Source organism: Lycorma delicatula, chromosome 7 (assembly GCF_047948215.1).
Source record: "Lycorma delicatula isolate Av1 chromosome 7, ASM4794821v1, whole genome shotgun sequence".
In the NCBI taxonomy this organism is placed as follows: Eukaryota; Metazoa; Arthropoda; class Insecta; order Hemiptera; family Fulgoridae; genus Lycorma; species Lycorma delicatula.
In genome coordinates, this window is record NC_134461.1 from 32,345,164 (window position 1) to 32,369,486 (window position 24,323).

Here is a 24,323-nt window from a genome sequence, read left to right on the forward strand (position 1 = left end):
TAATGCATGAATTTCTATATCTCAGTATACATATTTAAAGAGGCTATCAAAAACTTGATTTTAGAATGCACGTAATTTAAAAAAAATTTTCACCCATAAATTGATAAATCTTGTAAATATATTTTGTTTATACCATAAATATTTAATTTTGTTATAAATTATTAATTGGTTCATAAAGTACTGACATCCAATCTGTCAGTTTGGTATGATATTAATATTTATTAATTAATATGTTTTAATGTTATGTGGTTAGTAAACAGTAATGAATAATGTTGTATTTTGTGTTATAATACCCACTGTAAATTTCTGCTATGAATATGCAACACATGTTATTATAGATTGTTATTAAACCGAGTATTTACCTCAACCAATATTTAACCTCAATTCTCATATTCACCTGTATTCTATTTAATCTGTCATTAACAGCTAAGCTTGATGCATTTGTCTTGATGCATTTTAATGGTTTCATAATTAATTATTGATCTTGTTTCAGAATGAGTGATATTATACATAGCATTATTAATGTATATTTTCAGTGATGAATTTTTTACTTCGTGCATTTTATTAGACATTTTTTTCAATTTCATTTATGGCCTGTCATTCTATTTTATTTTCCCACCATTAATATTTTTGGTAGAAGTAATTTTAATACAACAGTCATTGCAATAAAAAAACTTCCATCATGATTTGTTATAATGAAATAAATTAGTAGTAAGTGATCCAAAATTATGGTTAGACAAAGAACTAGAAATGCAGTTTTCAAAAAGCTGTAGTATAAAAAAGAAGATATTTCATAATCCATTATAAAATGTAATAATATAAATTACATATGGTAATAGATTAGAAAATATGCTTATGAATCTATCTTGTTCTTGTTAACTAACTGATTAATTATTAAACAAGTATTACGATGAGGAAGTATTTTGACTAAGGTAGATTATGATTCTTCCAATATTGGTTTGCTTGGATTTTAATGTCCATATTAATCTTAAATTTTAATTTTACTTTAAAAATAATCAGTCTTGGGCTAGACAAGATCACTGTTAAAAAACTATACTAATTAGGCTATTGTGACTAAATTGACTATTAGATTCTAATAAAAGTAAATAAATTATTTTTTCTTCATCTGTATCATAACGTTTTAATTACGCGGTTGGAATCGCATAATGAAACAAATTTTCATTATGATACAGGTGTTCAAACAATCAAAAGCCTACTCTTTTCGACCACTGACCAATCAGAAGTGGGTATTGTTTAACGTATCAGTTGTTTTTTTTACTTTGTTTTTAATCCGATGTAATAAGCAGAGGTTAATTTGAATGTACACAAACAGGTAAGTAACTTCATGCATTACCTTAAAGTTTATTACTTTAAGTTTATGTTTATCCTTTTGTTAATTATGTCGAATTCTAATGAAGAAATGTCTTTAACACCCAACGATATTGAAAAAAAGACAGAGCTTATGACTAACCTATTGCTACTGTAACCTATTGTTACAGTAATGTATTTTTGAAAAAAAAAACATTCCGTTAACAGTGTATTCTATCATTGATTTAAATCAATAATCCCTGTATTTTTACGATGTGCCACTCTCTAAAATGGCCATTAATGCACTCTTGCGAAGTTTACGACACTCGCCAAGGCTCGTGTCGTAACTTACTTTGCAATCGTACATTAATGTCTTATAGGCTCGTTACATAATGGTACTATAACAGTTTTTAATTTGTCGGAATATTCAGTATATATACACATGTAGTTTTGAAGTCATATTAATAGCTTTAATCTTAATTCAGCCACAAATAAAAACAGTTCAGTTAAAGTGTACCAATGTTGGTTAAATTCAATGAAACTAGCTTATTAAACATATTTTGGGCTGTTTGCATTTTACCCTTACTTCTTCTGAAATTTCCATATAGTACTTAATAAAAAATTCTAAAGGTTGCAGAAACATTCGGTTGTGAAAGATGTATACCATTTTTCCCAGGAGCTAAAAAAATATTGTTTCCTATATCCAATATTTCATATATTTAATACGTATTCAGTTACTGCAGTATTCCTTTTTATGGTGTTTGTAAGATTTTATTATTGAGGTTAATATTTTTGTGAGCATTTTCTAATCCTATTAAATGGCTTGTTGTGCAAACCATTTAATAGACTAATATCAGGTTAGATAAAAGAAAATATTAAATTTTACCGTTTGCATGGCCAGAATTTTCTTGACGATATAGTATAAACATATTTTTTTTTTTTTTTTTTAATTATGTTAGCTTTTGGTGAAACGACCTTTAGATGCATTTTAGAAAGTCTGACATGGGTCTGTCGGTGGGTATGTTTGAGAACTCTTATGGTAGGCATATAGAAGATTTTAAAATTGTTTTGAATTTTTTTGTAGTGGACTGTCATGTATAAGAGGTTTACATGATATTCTTCTACCATTATTTGTAAAGTAGTAGCCCATCATATTTAGCACTTCTAATTAAACTGAGAGTCGATATTTTCGCAGTAATTTTATGAATATTACCTGTAAGTGATAAAAGTACATGCTAAAACTGCTATTTCTCACAATAATAAACACTACAAATTTATAAAAACTGTATAAATTATTTTTGAGAAATTTGATTTTACTGACTCCATAGTGGAGTACTTCTCATCCAGAAATTGGAGAAAAGAAATTATGGGAATGTGATGGAAGTAAAGCTGAGCAGTTATAGCAAGGCACTTGAGTAGGGGAGTAGATTTAAGTTGTAAGTAGAAGGAAAAAACACCTTGCCAAAACGGCTCTGCTATATCTTCTTGAAAGTCATCAGTCAGTCATGTCTGGTGGTCTGAAAACAGTGAGTATTGTTAATAAAGTAGCTTCATTTGACTTAGGCATCTCCTTACCATGTTTTTGTTAACAAGTTTCAAAAGCTGTATGAGGAATTAATAATCAACCAAAAATATTTACATTTTTAATACAAGAATGACTATTTTTCTACTGCTTTGCAAAAGCTGCTTGCCAGTGCAGTAATATAGTACTCTCTACTGATTGAATGAGGTCCTCTTTTAACTTAAATTTTCAGTATTTTATCTGTTATAACAATGCAGTTATAATCAAATAAATTTCCAGATTTTTATGAAATGCTTTTTCTTAAATAAAGTTCTTTTCTATAACATGGAACAACATATGTAAAAAAATTTGAAAAAAAATTTGTTTCAAAAGAGTGGCAATTACACAGGTCAACAAAAAAAAAAGAAGAAAGTAATTTGGACTGAGATAAAAGTAGGTGAATTGGAATGTAATTTTTATGCTGAATCAAAATGAAATCAGTTTTTTAGAATCATCATTCTCAGATTTTTAGTTATGGCCCTTTAAAATTTTGAGAAACTTCTTAAATAATAGAATACAAAATTAATAATAATTACAATTAAAATTCCAACCTTTATTTTGCACACATTTACGTTTATCTTAACCTCTTTTTTCCTATATTTCCTTTTGTGTTCAGTGAAGTCTTCTCTTTGTATCATCCAGCAGTAGTCACTCATCAGATTTATTCCATCTGCCTTGATAATGTTGTCCCATCTGCAATATATCTTGGTAGAACCTTTCTCCTTGTTCATTGCTGATGTCGCCCAAGTTTAAAGGGAAAATGCCCAAATGTGAATGTAAATAATGAATTTTCAATGACATTCTGCAGCCTAAATTTCTGTAGTTCACTAAGAGTCATTTTTTGATTTAGAAAAAACCAGTAACATCTTTGAATGACTCCCATGCTGCTAGTTCTTTAGGACTCAGTTTGCTGTCAAATATATTTTCAGGAATTAATTTTCTTATTTGTGGCTCGATGAATATTCCCTCTTTTAATTTGGCTTCACTTAATTGTGAAAAAACCTCAGCTAAATATTTAAAGCGATCTCCATCTTTATCTAATGCCTTTACAAAATTCTTCTTCAGGTTTAGATATGTGTAGAGTGGTAAAATAATATGATCTGCTTCAACAAGGGGAAAAAGAATATGACAACATTTTTCTTTCCTGGGGTAAACTGATTTCTTTTTGGCCAGTCTTTAACTGCATAGTGTTTATCTGTAGTCTAACTATCCCACAAACACAAGAAACATATATTTTGTAAAGCGACTATGGAGACCGAGAAGAAGTCCTATATCGCTTTCAGGTCAGCAATGAATAATCATGAATGTTCATCATATTAACAGCTTTTAAAGTTTTTGACATACTTTCATAATGTATGTTTCTTTCATTTGTACAGCGTGTGCTACTAGTATAGAAGAAAACTTATTCAAGTTATGTATCAACACTGCCTTTTTTAAGTTTTTTTTTGATGAGTCTAAATAAATGCCAATCATGTATAATATATTCAATGTTCAGTTCAGATATTAGCTACCTAACATCATGGTAGGAACAAATTAAACCGTTTCTTCTAAAGTATTGCAGTAAATTTTTGCTTCAGTCTCCATACACCGAAATTTTAATATCATTTTTTAATAAATTCCATTCTTTAAGACGTTAACCTAGGAGTTCTGCATATTGTTTCAACAAATACAATTAGGTTGGTCAGTTCTGCTTGTGTGATGAGGTGAGGTTCAGTATGTGATTCTTCTGGAATCTAATTAATCTCTATTGAAGTTGAGGATTCATTGGTTAAGCCTTCTGGGGAATTAGAAATTTCTTTCCAAGAAGTTGGAACAATCTGAATCTGTAAATCAATACCATAAAGTATACTGGTATCATAGCTGAATGAACATCTGTGTATGCAATACTGCTTGTATTGTTTGAATTGAAACCAGTAACATTTTTTTAAGCAGAAATAGCAGTCATCATAATGGTTAGTAGGCTCTTGCCAAATCATAGGTACACCAAAAGGCAAATGCTCTTTTTTTTTAAACAATGTAGGTTAGTTTAACATAGCACTTGATGCATGCTACATGTGGAGCCAAGGATTTATCTTGGTCTCCCAAGGGGCAGTAAATATAAAGTTTGTAAGTAGTTTTCAGCAGATTCAAGATTGGTTCTCATTGACTTTTGTGGTGAATTCTCTGCAAATGTAACAAAAGATATTTGAAGAATTTTTACAAGCTGAATGAAAGTAAACTGAAATATTACAAAAAATGCTTGTTTAATTATAAAAATAATTAAGTTTTAATTTATAAATACTTAATTACTTAAAATACTTTATAAAATTGTTTTACCATGGAGTGCAATAAAACAGTATGAAACGCACGCGCGCACCCCCCACACACACAACACACACACACACACACACACACACACACACACACACACACACACACATATATATATATATATATATATACACGCACAGACATGCACACATGTGAGCACACACACACACACACACACACACACACACACACACACACACACACACGCACGCACACACACACACACACACACACACACACACACACACACACACACACACACACACACACACACACACACACACACACATATATATATATATATATATATATATATATATATATATATATATATATATATATATATACATATATATATATACACGCACGCACATGCACACATGTGAGCACACACACACACACACATGCACACATGTGAGCACACACGCATACATGCTCGCTCACAAACACACGCACACACCTTAACAAATCTTGATGTTCAATAAAATAATACCAAAAGTTGTTCTGTCATACAAATCTTTCATTAAACTTATGGCATTAATTATGAAACAATCTTAATATGTGTATGATAAACCACTACCACAACTAAAAAACACAGCAAGTATACCGAAAGCTAAACTCATACTGAAGAAAATCTCATCACATTGAATTACTGACACCTTACTTACTGACATGTCTATAACATGTATGGCTTGGTCATCATTTGACGGTTATGCATCAAATATAGGTCTACAACATTCATCACAATATAAATCAGATGTGAATAAGCAAACATACAGACTACTAACTTATTTGTATTGTTTGTTCCACAGATGATGGAACAAATAATACACGGAACAAACACAAACAAATGGTGAACACAAACAAACCTACACGGAACTCTATTGACAATTACATATTCAACTCTATGCAGAAAATGAAATCAAAATACATTTTACCAAGCTTAAACTTTCATTCGATCATTTTTCTACTACATGAAGTTTTTTTTACATTTCAATATAAGACATTTTTTCTACATACAACTCTATGCCTAAACATATTTGTGTTGAGGTAATATACTTTAGCAAACCATTTATATACTAGATCTCAATGAAAGAGACGTGATGAACAAAATGTATCACACGTTATTTTTAAATAGTATTCTTATTAGTGTTTCGTATCTTTTATCTTTTTATTCGAATAGTTTGAATTTCATATGATCTTGGTCTTTCTGGTACTTTTTGTTGATGCAGCTTCTTTTGATTTTCTGGAGTCTGTCTTGATTTTCGTTCAGAAGGAAGAGTGTTCTGCTGTGTAAATGGCTTCTGGTTTTATAGCTGTGTTATAATGTTTTATTTTTGCATTTATTGATAGGTATTTTTTTTTTGTAAGTGTACCAGGTTAATTTTTGAGCTTGTAGCTAGTTTGTTTCTTCTTATTTGGATCTAGGTTTTTTCTTTTAGGTAATTTGTTATTATTTCTCCAAGGTATTTAAATTTTGTTAACTATTTTGATTTTATTACTGTTTATGTTTACTTCTTTTATTCGTGTTGGTTTTTGGGACATAATTTCTGTCTTTTCAAATGATATTTTGAGGCAAGTTTTAATTCTCATTGTAATATCTATGATTTAGCTTCGTCGATGTCATTTGCTATCAGTGCCAAGTCGTCAACAAAACCAAGACAGTTTGTTTTGATTTTTGAGTCTATATTTACTTTTGGGGGGCATTTTTGAGGCATTTCATTACCATTTCTAGAGCACAGTTGTCTTATATTGAAAATGTTTCAAAATATCTTATATTGAAATGAAATAGAAACTTTATGTAGTAGGCAAACTTTATGTTAGTAGTAGTAGTTTAGGCAACTTTATGTAGTAGGCAAATTATCAAATGAAAGTTTAATCCACAAAGTAGTGCGGTCCATAAAGCCATACTTGCTCATAAATAATCTTTTTTTGTAAAAAAAAAGAATTATCACTTATTTTGAAAATATGGAGAAAAATTTCTGTTTTGAAAAGTGTGGTTGTGTGCCTGAACAGTATTCAATATAAATTTCACACCGGCCTCGGTGTGAGTGGTAGCATTTTGGTCTTTCCTCCAGAGGTCCTGGGCTCAAATCCCAATCAGGTACGACATTTTTCATATGCTACATTTCCATATCCCATGCAGAAGTTTCAAGCTTATGTGGCAATATCATCAAGGGAAAAAATTAAATAAATGATGAAAAATACATGATGGGATGTATATATATATATATATATATATATATATATATATATATATATATATATAATGTATAAAATTTTGAGGCTCAAAAATCTATTTCTTCTTCTTAAACACAGTTCATATATCCAAAATCGTTTTTAATTTTTTTAATAAATTGAATTTGAAGGTATGGAAAGTGTAGAAAATCCTATTTTAAAGATTTTAGAACTAGCCGCCTCTCTGTCAAATTGTCATACTTGCTAAAGAGGGTGCTACTGACACCCCTCAATGTACTGTTGTTAGAAAAAATTGGGGAAAAAAATGATGGGAATGTGATGGAAATACAGTCATGAAAGTCGTTAGTCAATCGTACTTGGTGATCTGAAAACAGTGAGTATGACATTTTTAATATAGTAACATTATTTGTGGTAATGGCTCAAATCTTTACAATCAATTAAAATTGAGATTCTGTTTGGTATTTAATTTTAATTTTCACTTTATAATTCAATTTTGTTATATAGTTGAGTAGGTTAAATTCAGTATGAAATGATTAAACCCACTGGGTCGGTCTAGTGGTGAATGCGTTTTCCCAAATCAGGTGATTTGGAAGTCGAGAGTTCCAACGTTCAAGTCCTAGTAACGGCAGTTACTTTTGTACGGATTTGAATACTAGATCATGGATACTGGTGTTATTTGGTGGTTGGGTTTCAATTAACCACATCTCAGGAATGGTCAAACTGAGACTCTATAAGACTACACTTCATTTATACTCATACATATCATCCTAATTCATCCTTTGAAGTAATATCTGAATGGTAATTCCCATAGGCTAAACAGGAAAAAGTATGAAATGATTGAAGTCTACTGTCTACAGAACTACAAGTATTTAAAATAAATTTTAATAAAAATAAAAATTTATCACTATCTTATGAATAGTTTTTGATAAATTTAACCTAGAAATTTATTTACAAAATAATGGTCATCTTGATTGAACAGAAGCACTTAAAGTAGCTTTGATTAAGACTTGTTACGTTATCTAATAGCAAAGATATATTTAGACTTAAAATACTGATCTGAGCTTTAAAACTGAAAACTAACAAAATCAACGTATTTAATTATTTACTCATTTATTCTCTTAATAACTGTTAACTTTTTTTTACTCTTACTTTATATGGTCAAATTCTAGTAATTTAATTTTCTTATTTTTTATATGGGAATAAAAGATGTATTTTGTATCATTTAGAAAGTAGCAAACCTGAATAGCTTTACTAATTAGTTGAAAACTGTTAGAAAAAAGGCAACTGATAATGATTACCGGCTAATAAAGAAATTGAGTCATAGTTATAAATAATTTTCCCTATGATTAGTCCAATTAGTGATTCATGTATATTAATTTGTTATTAATCTATGTAATATAAGTAATAAATTTAGCATACTTGAAAATTATTTAAGCACATAGAACTGCGATTTTTTTAAATTTAACATTAAATTGTAATTTTTGATTATTATTAGTTATTATTGAATTTTGTTAATACAATTTACTTTATTATTTTTCATTAAATTTTCGATCTTAGATTTCTGAATAGAACAATTATAAATCAGAATGTTAGCGCTTATCAGCTGATCTGTTGTTGTTTTCTCCCAATTTTTACCTGCCTGACTTCTGTCCATCTGTGGTGGTAAGAATCACTGTAGAGGTGGAGGAGGGGTGATACTAAATTCTTACTTTTCCATTCCTAACGTGTTGCAATCTGTTCAACTTGTGAAGCAACTCCACGACCCAGTGAGTTGAGTTGAGGATGATAATTTTGCAAATGACATGTAGTCTTTTGTGGATTCAAGCTGATAATTCCCTAGATATGTAGTTAATTGAATCTCAAACACCAAAGTACATCAATACCTATTGCCCTATATTCAGATCTGTATAAAAATAATTTACCTTTATTAGGATTTCAACCTTAGAATCTTCAACCTGAAAAATCATCTGTTAAACAGCTGATTTGCAACTAGATCAACCTGGTGGGTAGTAGATTAAATTATTATTATAAATTATTTATGTTGCATTTAATTGTCAACAAAGTGTCCTGTAGTGAATAGCAAGATTTTGATACCAAAACCTTAATTTGATCAATAATAGCAGGGTTGATGCGTTTAACCAAGATTTTAATTTCTGGCGAAGTTTCTATTGAATATTGGTGTGTGTGTGCATGCGCGTGGTGCTTTCTATAAACTGTCATGACTGCTTTCTATATACTGGAGATTTATTTTTATTTTATAACAAAGGATGTGATAAATTCTATTTAACCACAAAATACAAGTACATTAATGTAAATATCAATTAATTTGAATAGTCTATTTCTATCACTTTGGAGATTACATTGGATTTACTTTATCATATTTTGGAGTTCAGAATTTTTCATTTATGATTACATATTTTGTGATGTAGTGTTTCTGGATTTGTTCTTTACAGAATTCATTTTTATGTCATAATTCTTGTATGTGAATGATTATGATATAAATTTAAAAAAACAGGCTTCCACTTAAAGTAGATTAAAAAAAAAAAAAAAAAAAAAAAAATAGTTGTTTATATTAAGAAATTTCCAAATGGTTCTTTGTTGTTTTTCAGCTTACTTACATTAGTGTGATAATAATGCAGAAAGTTTTGTCGATATTTATAAGAAAAGTAGTAACTTCATTTAGATTCATGGTGACAATAACTCAAGTTATTTATAAAGGAATACATTTATTTATAAAGTACCCAACATAACCCTCTTTTAATTAGCGGGCTAAAAGTATCAATGTCAGAAAAATCATAATATTTAAAATATATTTGTTATTATGTAGTACTACTTAGATAAAAAGAACAACTACATTATAAAATTATACAAAAGTTAAAACAATACATATAGATGTGTAAAAAATTATATACTTACTTTTATGTTAAATTATAATGCTTCTACTTTCAGATTATATATATATATATATATGACTGTATATAGTTAGTTATTTATTAAATATAAAGAATAAATGCTGTAAAGAAATGGTTATTACAAAATATTAAGTATTTATCATATATGCTTTAGGAGAGAAAAATTATTTCACTGAAATATACACACAGAAGAAATTATTTAGTCTATATTCACATGGTTAAACATAAATATGTACAGAAATCAGAGTAAAAAGTTACAGATAGTTAAACAATGCAATAATTAATATTTTATGATACAAAATTTACACTGAAGTCATTCCAGACATGAATATTGAGAATTATTGTTGTACAGCAATGTATATTTTCATTATCTTATATTTTATTTTACTGTTTAAAAAAAAAGATGGATAACATTAAATTAACATTATCTTAATAAAACAAATAATTCATAATTAACTGAAATTAATGTTTAAGTAATTTGAATATATTCAAAATCTAATATTTTGAGTTCATTATATCATTAATTCTACATAAAAAATATTCAGTCTAGCATATTTTAGAAATGTTTCATCATTAAAAAATAATATCAATACCTGTAAATAAAAAGTCATATTAATTATGAATTTTTTGCATGTTGAATAGTATAACAAAATAAAATTTGATCTGAAATGCACAAGAATGTAAAAGAAGTTTAAAAGGTAGTACAGTCTTTAGAACTGTGAGGTACATGTATGTGAATGAATGATTTTTTTTTATGTAATCATATAATGATTACAACCCTCAAAAAAATGGTGTTTTGTTTATGATAAGCTAATGAGTTTATCTCATTACAAGCTGTAATCGCTGCATTCTCTTCAACTTTCCCATCAATATAAGTTTTGAAGATATCCGATTCCTTAAGACATCATTTCTAGTGTTTTGTACATAAAGAAATGACAGGTTATTTTTTCCCAGAAGGGATAGTTAATCAAGGAAGCTTAATGTAACACTAATTCTAGAGTTTCTTCCTTTGTTTATAGAAAACAAGGGAATATTCTTCCCTTGCTTATCTAATTTCATTGATGTTTTATAAAACAACATATGTTTAATGAATTGGCCTACACGTGAGGTTAAATCTCATCAATTTCATTTATAGTTTATCCTTAATTATGTTAAAGGACAGAATAAGAATTTTGAATATAATTTCAGGTAATTATGAATTAATTTTGAGATTTTAAATAAAAATTAATCTTTTATTGTATATAAAATAGTTTCTATAATAATAATTATTTATATTACCTGCAGTACATAGACGTGAATCTTCATCATATCCATCCAAACAATCCGGGGCACCATCACACAAATATTGAATTGAGATACAGGCTCCATCGCCAGGACATTTAAACGGTTCGTATGGATGGCATGCATCACCTAAAACAGAAAAATTAACCGTAGCAAGGAGAAATTCAATTTTGAAATTTTTAAGAAATTTAAAGATATTAGTAATTCTTTGAACTGTAGATATTGTTCATTTGTACTGAATTTAACAAACTGAGCTCTGAAAATAAAGTAAAAATATAAAATAAAATTGTGGATTATAACTAATTATGGAAGGTTTGGCTAGTACCAAAAATAATATTACTATATTAGCAGTATGCAGAAACTGTTTTTGAAACACCTGGCAACACTGATAAATCTCATGCCCATCGAATTGGTGATATGGCTTTTTTCGCAACTTTTCGCGCAACTTTTCAGGAAGTTGCGTGGCAAATTGTTTTCAATTCAGCTTGAAGAGGTAATGAATAGCAATAAGGATGCTCATTTCATTGCCTATGTTGGATATTGTGATGTTATGTCAGTAGTAGAACTACTTTTCTGCAAACCTGTGAACTCAAAGCAGCAGCACTCACATTATTTGCTATCTTAAATGATTTTATAATCGAGGCAAACATAGAATACAAATATTACGTCGGAATATGCATTGATGGTGCTCGTTCAATGTCTGGAAGATTCCAAGTAAATAAGCACTTGTGAAACAAAAATCTCCACAGTGTGTCTGGACTTATTGAATGATCCATAGAGAAACTCTGGCTTCGAAAGAAATGAGTCCTGGTCTAAATATTGTGCTAACGACGCGACGGTTGTAACCGTAGTAAATTATATAAAAATGAGAGCCCTAAAATCAAGAGTCTTTTCTGCACTTTATAAAGACACTTTATTAAAGACTTTATAAAGACTGGGTTATAAAGATTGTTATCACGTAGGAAATTCTAAAATCGTGTTTACGAATTAAGAGATGAAATCGCCATTTTTCTAGAAGAGGAAAACCGACCGGAGGCCGAGAAGTCTCGAGGTGGTTTATTTGTGATGGAATTGAGCTACTTGGTGACATATTCGAGAAAATAAATACCTTGAAATTTTCAACCCCAAGGAACAATACAGGACCCATGTGTTGAATACGAGTGATAAATGTTAGTGCTTTTTTTAGAAAATTGGAAACGTGGAGCAGAAATTTAAAGCAAAAAACCTAGAAATGTTCGCACATGTGAATGAATGTGTTAAAACTTAAAAGGCTGAAGAACAACATGTGAAAATTGTTTTTGTAACCCTTGAAAATTATTTAGTCATGCCGGCAAAGAATTAAAAAAATGTGTTTTCTTGCTGACAAGTTAGTAGCAAGTTACGAGTGGGTTAGGGATCCATTTCAAAATACTCCCAAAGGGTTCTCAATTGCCGAGGAAGAAATCTTCATAGACTTCACGGCAATTGGCGAAATCAAAAGACAATTTAGTAATAAACCACTCTGAATTTTGGTCAGGGTTGGATGTTGAGTTTTCTGCACTGATAACATACTATTACCATTTTTACCTTTTACCTTTCGGTTTCCTACCTTTGCGAAATCGGGTTTTCTGCAGTGGCTGCTTTGAAGACAAAATATCGATCCCAGCTAAATATAGAAAAAGAATTCAAGACTGTCTGTTTCTAATATTAACCCTTACTCGAAAAACTGTTCTGCAAGACAAGTCCAAGGGAGTCGCTAATTATTATTAAACTTGTTTGTAATTTAGTATTGATAAATGAATTATTAAATAAATACAGTGTGCGTTATTGGTACAATCCTATTTATAAGTGTATCATAACAATGTAAAAGTGTATTTTTTTATTTATTATGTCAGAATGTATTTTTTTTTTTTGCTTTCCTTTAAGTAAATTAATACATTTTTTTAATATTCTCTTTTCGATATGCTCGCCCCCCCCCCCCCTTTAGTGTTATCACGTCTCCCTAGGGGAGTGTGCCCCACACGTTAAGAAACACTTTTAAATAGTTCTTTAAGTATATCTTTTATAATAATAATGTAGCAGATAAGCTGCTGATGAACTAATGTACACTTTGAAAACTCTCCAACTAGAAACGTGAAAAAAATTGTTATTGTGTTGAGATAAATTTTTAATTTACGCCTTTTCTTCCCCTCACATGCATTCACACAAATGGAATTTATTTTTGATACAGTTCTGTACTCCTTTCTATATTTGCTAATCTTTAATCTCAAAGTATTTCCTTCTACCAAAATTTTCAAATATTTTTTTTCAGATTATTTATTCTAGTTCTCATATCTAATTTAATTTTTAGAAATTAGGAAATGTTATTTCTTCAATAAACTAAATTATGTGTTTGCTTTTTTTTTCAGTTATTCGTATTTATTAGGCAAGGGTTTTAAAAATTGACTTTTTTACCAGGTGCGGTTAGAAATAACATTACGGTCTAGATATTCAAAAAAAAATCTGAATTAATGTTATATTTGCTTTTAATAAAAAAAAGTACCATATCCAATCATTAAAATTTTTGTAATATTAAGAAACACGCTAATTGTAGGTTAAGAGTAATACTTCTGTACACATATACATGTATATTACTATATGTTTAAACTTTGAAAAATCTTTATAGAGTATACATAATGCAGTACGTCTATAAAGTTTTTCATCTTTGTTTTTTACTCTTCATAATCCATATGACAAAATCTAGCGTAAATTTGTTACAATATTTTCGTGTAAATTGACTTATCTGTTATCCACTATTAAAAAAAAGTAAATAAATAAATAAAATAATTGGACAAATTGCTGCGCGATACACCAGGAAACAAATCTCTGTGTGGTGAGTCCTTGCATCCTGATGACCCGTGCAGGGATCCACTAATGTGTGTCAATTGCCACGGACACTACTCAGAAAGCTCGCGTAACTGTCCAGTTTATAAACAAGAAGCACCAGTCTAGGAAGTGAAGACCATAGAAGGTCAGCTACTACGATGCGAAGAAAATTATGACTAGTACATCGCCGAAGACTGCGTTGTGTGCTCAATTTGCTGCAGCTTCCTTTAAAACAGGAGACGTGATATCTGCACTGGAACCAGCAGTAGCTAAAATGGTCGAGGTATTGACGAGAAACTGAAAACTAGACCGGTTAAAGAAACCGTAATGAACAGTCATAAACCGTTACAGAAGGTAGCGGATGTTACTAAAGCAACGACTTCTTCACCAAGGATTGGGCCTTCGATTGTGAAGCAAATGAAGAAAAAGCTTAGCGAAAGTCTCAGAAAAATAAATCACAAGTTAAAATGCACATCGAGAAATTCCCTATTCAGGGATATGAGAAGCCCGAAGTAAAGATGCTAGAAGAAAAGGATTTTGAAAGACCGATAATCGAGCTTCCGAAAGCATAGAGGCCTTTAAACGAGAGGGCGAGTACTTCTGCCTTTCCACACGCTTTAGCGGGGAGCACATCGAGTCTCGATTCTGATGGACTGGTGACCGCACCATCGGAGCCGGTGTCATTTAATGCCGGCAGTAGGAAATTCTCAGTTATCTATTGCGGAGGATCAGAAGAATCAATCTTAGAAGCCTTCTACACCCCGTAATTCGACATCGAGGCCTTCAGGAGGATTGGAAAAAGAAGCAAAAAAGGATGGCCTAAAGGTAAACTTAGGCGATAGCATTAAGAAATGAGTTACCTTCTACGAGCTTTTCGAAATTCTATAATGAAAATATGATTTTTTAATATTCGCGTGACATTAATGCAACATTTGAAAGGTATTGACATATCGTTGGAAATTGTTTGTGTATTTTAACAAGTTAGTGTTAAAATACATTAGTGTTTTTAGTGCATTAGTTTTAAGTGATTTTAAGGGCAAGGAATTCTTTACACCCTTTCTCATGTTGGGTTTATTTTGGGTTTTTAATATTCCTTGACAAATCTATTTTTTGATCGTCTGTTACAGCAAAACTAGTCTACTGACTACGTCGCAACTGTTTTTAACAGGGAGGGAAGAAAATATTTTCTTTTTTCTGATGTGGAAAGGGCAATGCCCCTCAAAAAAAAAAAAAAAAACTATTTTGTACAATAGAACAGCGGAGAAGCCTTGATATATCGTACAATAAAAAGTGATATCAATACCTCTTGACAACGGCGGAAGACCGTTGGCTAGAGGTATTATACCGTTGTTATTATTATTTTATATAATAATAATAAAAAGGAATTACATATTATCTATTTTTTTTTAAACTCAACATCTTTATTGGTTTAATAACTAACCATAAGCTTGATGCACGTATTTCAATGGTAATTCTCATCTACATGTAGTTAGTTAATATTAGACCACTTGTTTGCCAGTCACGTTTCGGTTGTAGGCTATTGTACGAAGTAGGCTTATACCGAGGGTAAAATCATCTTTACAGTATTCTTCTTAGATTTCTTTAAACAGTTAAAGTTTGTAAAGAAATTTCAAAAGTTGTAATTGTAACAATTTTGTTTATACTAATATACTCCCTAATTTTTTTTAATTATAAAATTTTAAATTTAATGAAAAAATAATATTTTGTTTTTTATATTTAAATGTTGTAATTAATTGTGTCCTACAATGACGTCAACTTCACTTTTTTTTCATCTAATTGTCCTCCGACATCTTTCCTGTATTTAATTAACATCACAGCAGTTTCGGATTGTTATCTTTAAGTAGTAAGGAAAACAACGGAAGAGATAAGCTTGCTGGATGATTGAGTCTGTATAACTTACCCGTGATTATAGTCGCTGTTTTTATAATGAAGCTTTTCCTTGCCAGTATTATGATTTAAAGTTAACGGATATTACCGATATAATCCTTAATCCGAAACTTTTGAATGTGTATTTAACGGAACGTAATTACATTCAGCCTGGGCAAATTTCCTTGTAATTGAGGCGTGGACATTTAATGAATTTAAACTATGTCTTTTTTAACTGTAATAAGCTTGTTAAGATTTTTAAAGATTAAGAAAATAAAAATACAGCATAATACAAAAATAAATGGAAAATTTTAAATAAATTCATTCATCAAAAACTTTCTTTAAGTTATAGGTTATTAGACGTATTGGTGTTTTAGAATTAAATTACTAACAATACTAACGCTATATATTTTCATCGACTGGTAATTAACGGAAGGTGAGTATCGGCAGTAATAAAAAAAAGAAATAAGAAGCTTGAAGGATCTAGTAAAGTCTTCGAAATAGTCGAAACTAAATTCGGCCGGCGGAAGTGGAATCAATGTAGAATTTTTGAGTAGAAGTGGGCTAATATAAAGATAAGACACGATCTCAGTTATTTTTACTTTCCCGGCCATAGTCATCTATTTAACTATAATGAGAAAGAATACAGATTGTGAAAAAAAAAATTGTATATTTTTGATACCATATATCATGTATCGTAATGATAAATTATTTCAAGACTTTTGTTTTGTATTAATTTTCATGTTTATAATTCCCTTTTAAGATAAAATTATAAAAAAAAAAAATAAAAATAAAAAAAGTTAATCTATTAAGGGTTTAAGTCAATATTTTTCAGTATGATAACCAAGTTCTTTTGGACGTACAATAATGTTTCGAAAATTAAGGAACAATCCTGTAAATCTTCGTTAAATCTCTTCTGGTGTTGAAGAATTTCCCGGCGAATATAGCTGGAATAGCTGTATTAAACAGGAAAGTATGGTAATCATTTTTGCAAATCTTAGTTTAAGGATCCGAGGAAAACATAATCCTTTCATTAGTATTATTTATTTATTTATTTATTTTTGGTATTTGTTAATGATCCGGTAATTCCGGAATGCCATAATTAATTTTCATAAAATAGATATGGATAGACATCATAATGCAAGTCAGACTTGCCATCATAATGCAAGTCAGACTTGCCATCATAATGCAAGTCAGACTTGCCATCATGGGATTATTTTGGAGGTAAGTTCTTTTCTTTCATTATTCCTGTTTCCATTCACTTATATTCTCAGCTAAATTTTTAAAAACCTGATAGGTCACATTTCCTTTTAAATCGATTGACTATAATTTTAACTAGTTCATCTAAACAAAAGTACAATCTTTCCAAATTCAAGGAACAATCTTGTAAATCTTCGTTGAATCTTTGCTGGTGTTAAAGCATTTTACTTTTTCGACGAATATAGTTACAATAGCTGTATTAAAGAGGAAAGTATGATTATCATTTTTGCCAATCTTTATGTGTTAGGATCCAACTAGTACATCTAGATAAAAGGTCTATGTATGTGCGTATATACGTATGTGTCGCAATGCTTTTGGTCTTATATCTCAGGATTGATCAAATCGATTTTTTTCAAATTTGGTCAAATATTTCTATATAATGAGGCATTGATCATAATCTTTTAAAAAATTATCTAAAGGGGTGGGGATGTGGCAAAAAGCCAATTTTGATTATTTCTTACCTAAATTGCATATATAAATAATTTTAAAAAAATTTGTCCAAACAATCATCCCCCTTTCTATATTAAATATTTTAATATATATTTTTTGTTCTTTTATTTTACATTTCCCTTCGGTTTAAATATTTTTCAAAAGTTTTTTGGAAGTCTATACTTCATTTATAAAGCTATCAAGAAATGTTTACAATTTTGTTGATTTCGGAATGAAAATGTATAAAAGTTATTTGAAAATTTTCGTTTACTAATTTTAACCTTTATTAAAGGAGGTGGTAGATTTAGAGAAAACTTTACTTAAGAAAATTTTGATAAGCTTAACCTATAAATGAATATTTTTAGAATATTCTTAAACTTTATTCCGCATCTCTAAAAAAATGTATATTCTGATTTTTTTTTTTGTTAGTTGGATCCTTAAACGTAATAATTTGTAAGAAACCTGATACCCCATTTTTGATCTGATCACCATACTTTTCTCTTTAATGTAGCCAATCTAGTAAGTAAAAGATATTGTTTTATTAATTACATCTATTTATTAAAACAATTTTTTTTTTTGTGAAAGAGCAGGCATCAACAACTATGGTCATTAGCCCGGTGGAAATCGGTAGGTTAGGAAAAGATGTCATGCCTAACCGGGATTTGAACCTGGGACCTCCGCACGAAATACCGAGAAGTAACCTATTCAGCTTCGAAGGTCAGCAGTTTAATTTATTAATCTATATCTTTTAAAAATCTTAAGTAAAGATTTCTGAAATATTATGTGCCTGCTAAAAGCATTTAGGGAATAGTCTATTAATTCTGTAATCATTTAGTACATATATAATATACTATAATGTTCTATAATCAATTTTGTATCCGGTTTACGGTACGCTAGAGGGCGATTAGGTGCAGGATATTAATTTCAAAGCACTTTATACTAGAATCGGTTCGCTGATTTTCATTCATTTATTTTTTAATTAATTTTAAAGTTCAGAATCTCAAGTGTGTAAGTATTTGTGTGAATGTATATGTTTCTGAAGTAGAGAGAAAAAAAGGAGAGCGTGAGAGAAAGGAGAGCATGAGTGAGAAAGAATGAATAAACGCAATAAAACTTCCATGTGTAAAGGAAACTATATAATACATTCTCCGACCCATTTTAAGGCATTTCCACCTACACTCCTCTAACTTCTTTTATTAACCTGGTCATGTCTAAATAAATTTACTGGTTATTTGTAGTTGTATGCTACCTAGTAGAGTAAAACTCATTCTCAAGGGAGTTTCGAGGACCGAAACATTTTTCCATTTATTTAAGAATACCACCTGAATGTTCGTTTTTTAAAAAAATTAAAATTTCCCTTTTTTTATTAAAAAAGTATTTTATATCAATACTACTATTAATAGAGCAAGTAAACTATCTTTATCATTAAATAAGAGGAAGAAAACCTTTTGCGTTATGATTGCAAGATTTTTGAACCCAAAATTACTATAGGAGGTTAAGAAAAGGCAATTTCAACAAAGATATAAGAATATTATTTAACCACTTTGGAGTAATGTAGAGCTTGTTCAAAACATCTGATGTGGACACTACATGACTTCTTGTACGCCTATTAAATATTATATATATATATACATTTTTTTTTTTAAATTAAAAGCACATAAAATTTTATTTCATTCTGATATTTTTTAATACTATTTTTTTTAATTGTTTTTTATTGAATTATTATCATATTTTTTTTTTATAATCAGAGGTTAATAATTATTAATAAATCAATATATTTAAATTAAGAAAAAAGGAGATGAAGTCTGATTCGAACCGATGTGCCTTCCCCCTTATAAGATCCAAATATTTCATTAACTAAACTTTTATTTCACTATAACTCTGGAACCAGTGAAAATAAGTATGAACCAGTTGAAAATTTCTCTATGACGGCTTATTACTGCAGTTAAGAAAAAATAAAAAATCCAGATTTTTCTTGATTTTGGGCTTTTTTTTGGACACTTTTGGTTTAGTCGATTGCAATCAAAAGGGAAGTTACACAACTAGATGTTACAACAGTCTTAAATTCAAAATTTCAACGTACTACCGCTAATCGTTTTTGAGTTATGCGAGATACGTACTTACAGACGTCACGCCGAAACTAGTCAAAATGGATTCAGGGATGGTCAAAATGGATATTTCCGGTTGAAATCTGAAAACCGAAATTTTTCGCGATCTCAATATTTCCTTTACTTCGTACAAGGAAGTAAAAAAGCATTGTATATTAAATTTAAATACTAATGGATTAACACGTCGTCAGTATTCCTTATATAATTTTTCTGTTTATTATTCTTTATTTCTTTACAAGATTTAAGAGTTATTTATAGTATGTTATGTAAACAAGAAGTTTTGATTCATTTGAAGGAATACAATAATTTTCAAAATATATGAATATAGTGTAACAACACTTCTAATAGTCAAAGGTAGAAACCCGAAATAGATTTTACAAAAAGCACTAATAGTAATTCTTCCCCGGTTGCTGTGGCGGGGCCCGGGAACGGCATAGACGGACCCGGTTACCACGCCCCGATGATTTGAGGCAGGCAAGTGAAAACATTAAAGAAAAGATCCGAACCGGCGGGCCGATCTGCCATGCTGGACTTACTGCCGGTAGTTGGAGAGGCCCGTTAAGAGTCGTAAGGACACTCCTCTGGGTTGAGTATTGCTTGAATGCCGATCCGACTCAGGGGTGCAAAAGAAAAAAAAAGTTTGGATCATAAAAGCAAACCCTTGAAGTTTTTCGAAAGAAAATTACATGGTTTGATTACTCAAGAAGCTTTTATTTGTAAATCAAGCCGTACTGATAAAAGTAAACTTGAAGCATCTTATCTCGTATTAAGAGTAGCTAAGATGTCCAAACCCCATACAAACACACAAAACTTCATATTACCTACTGTTATTGGTTTAATCAGTGTTTTAATAGGCATGGAAGAACCAAAAGAACTGAAAAAAATTCCGCTTTCTAATCGATGACATGACTGCCAGTGTTCGTAATCACATAATTTAGCAAGTGAGTTCAAGTGAATTTTTTAATAATCAATTTGATGAATCAACATCTGTGGCAAACATTTCTCAGTTCTTATCCCTTGTGAGATGAATGCGATGGGGACAGATCAAAGAAAATATGTTGTTTTGCAAATCAGTACCTGGCAGCAGCAGGACAATGTCTTTTTGATGTTTTTTACGAAGCTGCTCAAAAGTATAAAAAATTGGACAAAATTTATTGCAGTATCTAGTGATTGTGCAAAGGTGATTACAGGAGAAATGGTGGATTTCTGAAAAAATTAAAAGATCTTATACCAAGAGCGGAATAGATACACTGCTACCTTCACGGATATGCTCTTGCCACAAAAAATATGCTGGAAAATCTCAGACAAATTCTTTGTAAAGCTGTAAAAATGGATAGTTTTATTTAAAGCCGACCATTACTGAATAGGCTGTTTGCTAAACTATGCGATGAAATAGGTGAAAAGCAAAAAATCTCTTCTGTTCCTTACAGAAATCTGATGGTTATTGCGGGGAAAAGTTTTAACCCGGTTATTGGAATTGCGAGATGAACTAATAATATTTTTTTCAGGATAAACAAAGGCCGTTCTCAATGTTTTTATAGAATAATGAGTATATGTTGCTGTTTGCTTTCTTAGTCTGATGTATTTTCGCATTTAAAAGACTTGAATGTGAATTTACAAGGAGATGATAAAAACATTTTATTAGTGATAGACAAAGTTCATGCTTTAATTAAGAAAAGAAGCTTGATATCTAGATTATTCGCCTTCTGATTCCAGTCACTTCTGATAATTGAGAAAAATTTGGTTGAAGGAGAGAGACATTATTATTCACAATAGTTTGGATAGCATGAAGATGCATTTGCGTGAGGTAAAAATTCATTTGGTGGAGTATTTCCCCGAAGATAAAAATTATTTCTCGAAGAGATAGGTACTAAATCCATTTAGAGAAAACGTTGTTGCAGCTGCTAAGTTACCGGTTGACATTCACTATCAGCTTATCATAATGTCTGCCGATAAAATGTTACAACTACAGTTTACATCTGAAGATTTAGATATGTTTTGGCTTGCTCGTCGAAGTGAATATGGAAATTTAGTCATAGTATTAAAAATATTAATCCCTTTCGCTAAGGTTGAGCTAAAAACTAAATATAGGAATCGCTTTTATCACTTGAAAAGATTAAGCTTAACCTACATATGAATATTTTTTTATCTAGGTTAATATTTTATGTAATAATTATATTATTATTATTGTGTAATATATAGTAGTAATAATAACATAAAAATAATTCCATATAATAATGTTATGTAATAAAAGCTGTGCTTTTATTATTTATATAAGTATTTGACTTGATGATTTTTTTTTACTTTGTTTGGTTTTTCCAAAAATTTCAGGAACAATTTCCAAGTTTTCATCATCTGGTGTATGAAAATTGTTGATGAAGATATACAGAATGTCCCACAAAGAAACGAAGAAACATTTAGAACGTGTTCTACTGGTGAAAATAATGAAAAAATTTCATACAATCTTAGGTCTGGAAACGCTTTGTTTTCAAGTTATGGCTAGTGAAAGAGTTCAGCTGGATTTTCAGCTCTTCTAATAAATATGAAGCCTTGTTGTAATTTTTGGGATCCAAATTAAGGTAAAGTTGGCAGTTTTATTATGTAATTTGAGCTAGGAAATAGGATAACAGATCCCACGACTGTAATTACAATAGGTTTTAAGATATCTGACCTAAAATATAAAATTTGGTGTCGAAAAGTAAGTTGTTTTTTAGGTTTGTAGTACAATAGCTTTGTTAAATGACTAATAAATGCGGAATATTTAGTAAAAAATTTGTAGAGAATTTATTCTGAGAAAATTAATGTAAATATAGCAATAAAAAGTAAATAAAAACATTTAAAAATAGGTTTTTTATTGAAACAAAAAAGAAAAACGAAAAATAGACCGATGTATATGAATCTACTGGTAGAACACATAAAATATTTATTTACAGAAATTGACAGCAGCAGTTGTTATTGTATCTCGAAAATTCCAATTTTTTTTAAGAAAATCTCTCTGAATTATGGAAAATTACGCATAAAAAGTTACAATTTGGTGTAAAGATTTAATATTCTGATGACAAGAAATATTAAATATTTAATATTCTGATGAATATTAAATCTTTACAACCAAATTGTAACTTTTTATGCGTAATTTTCCATAATTCATAGAGATTTTCTTAAAAAAAATTGGAATTTTTGAGAAAGACAAAAAACGAAGGTTTATTGTGGTACAAAATAAATTTTTCCATCGTGTGGTAGAAGATATATAACCTTTCAAAGAAAGGATTTTTCTTTATTTCGATTACTATGTTGAAGTAATTATTTAATATAGTAGCCTGTTTATTTAAAACATTCATAGTACATCAAGTAATTGCAATAATCTACATTAAGTGCTATATTCAAGAGAATCTAATTGTCAACAACAGTTTGTTGTTCAGTGAAGTTGTACCATTTGATAAAATTAATTATTCATAAGTATATTTATGTGTATATATTTATAGTCTGTAAAAACTTTCTTTTGGTATAAATCGAGTCCATTTTTTTCATAGTTATTTTCCCATACCTTGATTTAATCAGATTTTTATTTTTATCTTTTACAAAATTGTTAAGCTACATTCCCGATTCTTATCGAAAGAAATGTTTCTCATAAGGTAAAAAAATTAACTTATTTGAAGGATTATTAATTACATAATTAATTCAGCTTCATTTCATTTTTTCTTCATGTAATTAAGTTGCAGAAAAAACCCTATAAATATTAACAAATTTTAACTCTATTCAAGAACTAATTATCATAGAAAGTTCTTATAATTAAAAAAATCCGTCATAAATAAATATTGATTTCATTTTTTAATATTCCCCTTTTATTAAAAAAAAGCTGGCAAAATATCGCTTGACTTTTATGATTACCAAAATAAGAATAAAGAATCAAAATTACCAAATTTCAATTAAAAAAATTTCTCTCTCATTTTGGATTTGAAATATAATAAGTGCCAAAGCTATTTTCATTTTAGTATCCCTTTAAGTAATGAAGAAAAATACAAGGAAAACATTTTTAATAATAAAAATTGAAAAAGTTAGAGCAAAAACATACAGAATGTATATTTTTTAGAGGTTGGGAAAAGATTTTAAGAAAAATTGAAAATGAATATACCTAATAACAATCGAAGAAGACTATCTATGGCAAATTCTATAGCCTTTGCACTAAGAGCTTGACGATATCAATCACCTACCTTCCAAGTTTGA

At 29.6% G+C, this 24,323-nt stretch overlaps 1 protein-coding gene and 1 long non-coding RNA gene across 2 annotated transcripts in view; one reads left to right on the top strand and one right to left on the bottom strand.

The window, feature by feature from the left end:
* Positions 1–24,323, bottom strand: part of LOC142327910 (IDLSRF-like peptide) — a 358,303-nt gene that overhangs the window by 8,136 nt on the left and 325,844 nt on the right. Inside the window, exon 2 of the mRNA XM_075371276.1 lies at positions 11,569–11,700. Coding sequence (XP_075227391.1) covers positions 11,569–11,700 — 132 coding nt within the window. The remainder of the gene's footprint in view (positions 1–11,568; positions 11,701–24,323) is intronic.
* Positions 1,249–22,782, top strand: LOC142327912 (uncharacterized). The gene is made up of 3 exons (XR_012757122.1): positions 1,249–1,333; positions 18,582–18,708; positions 22,431–22,782. It is a non-coding gene; the product is annotated as an uncharacterized LOC142327912 (long non-coding RNA).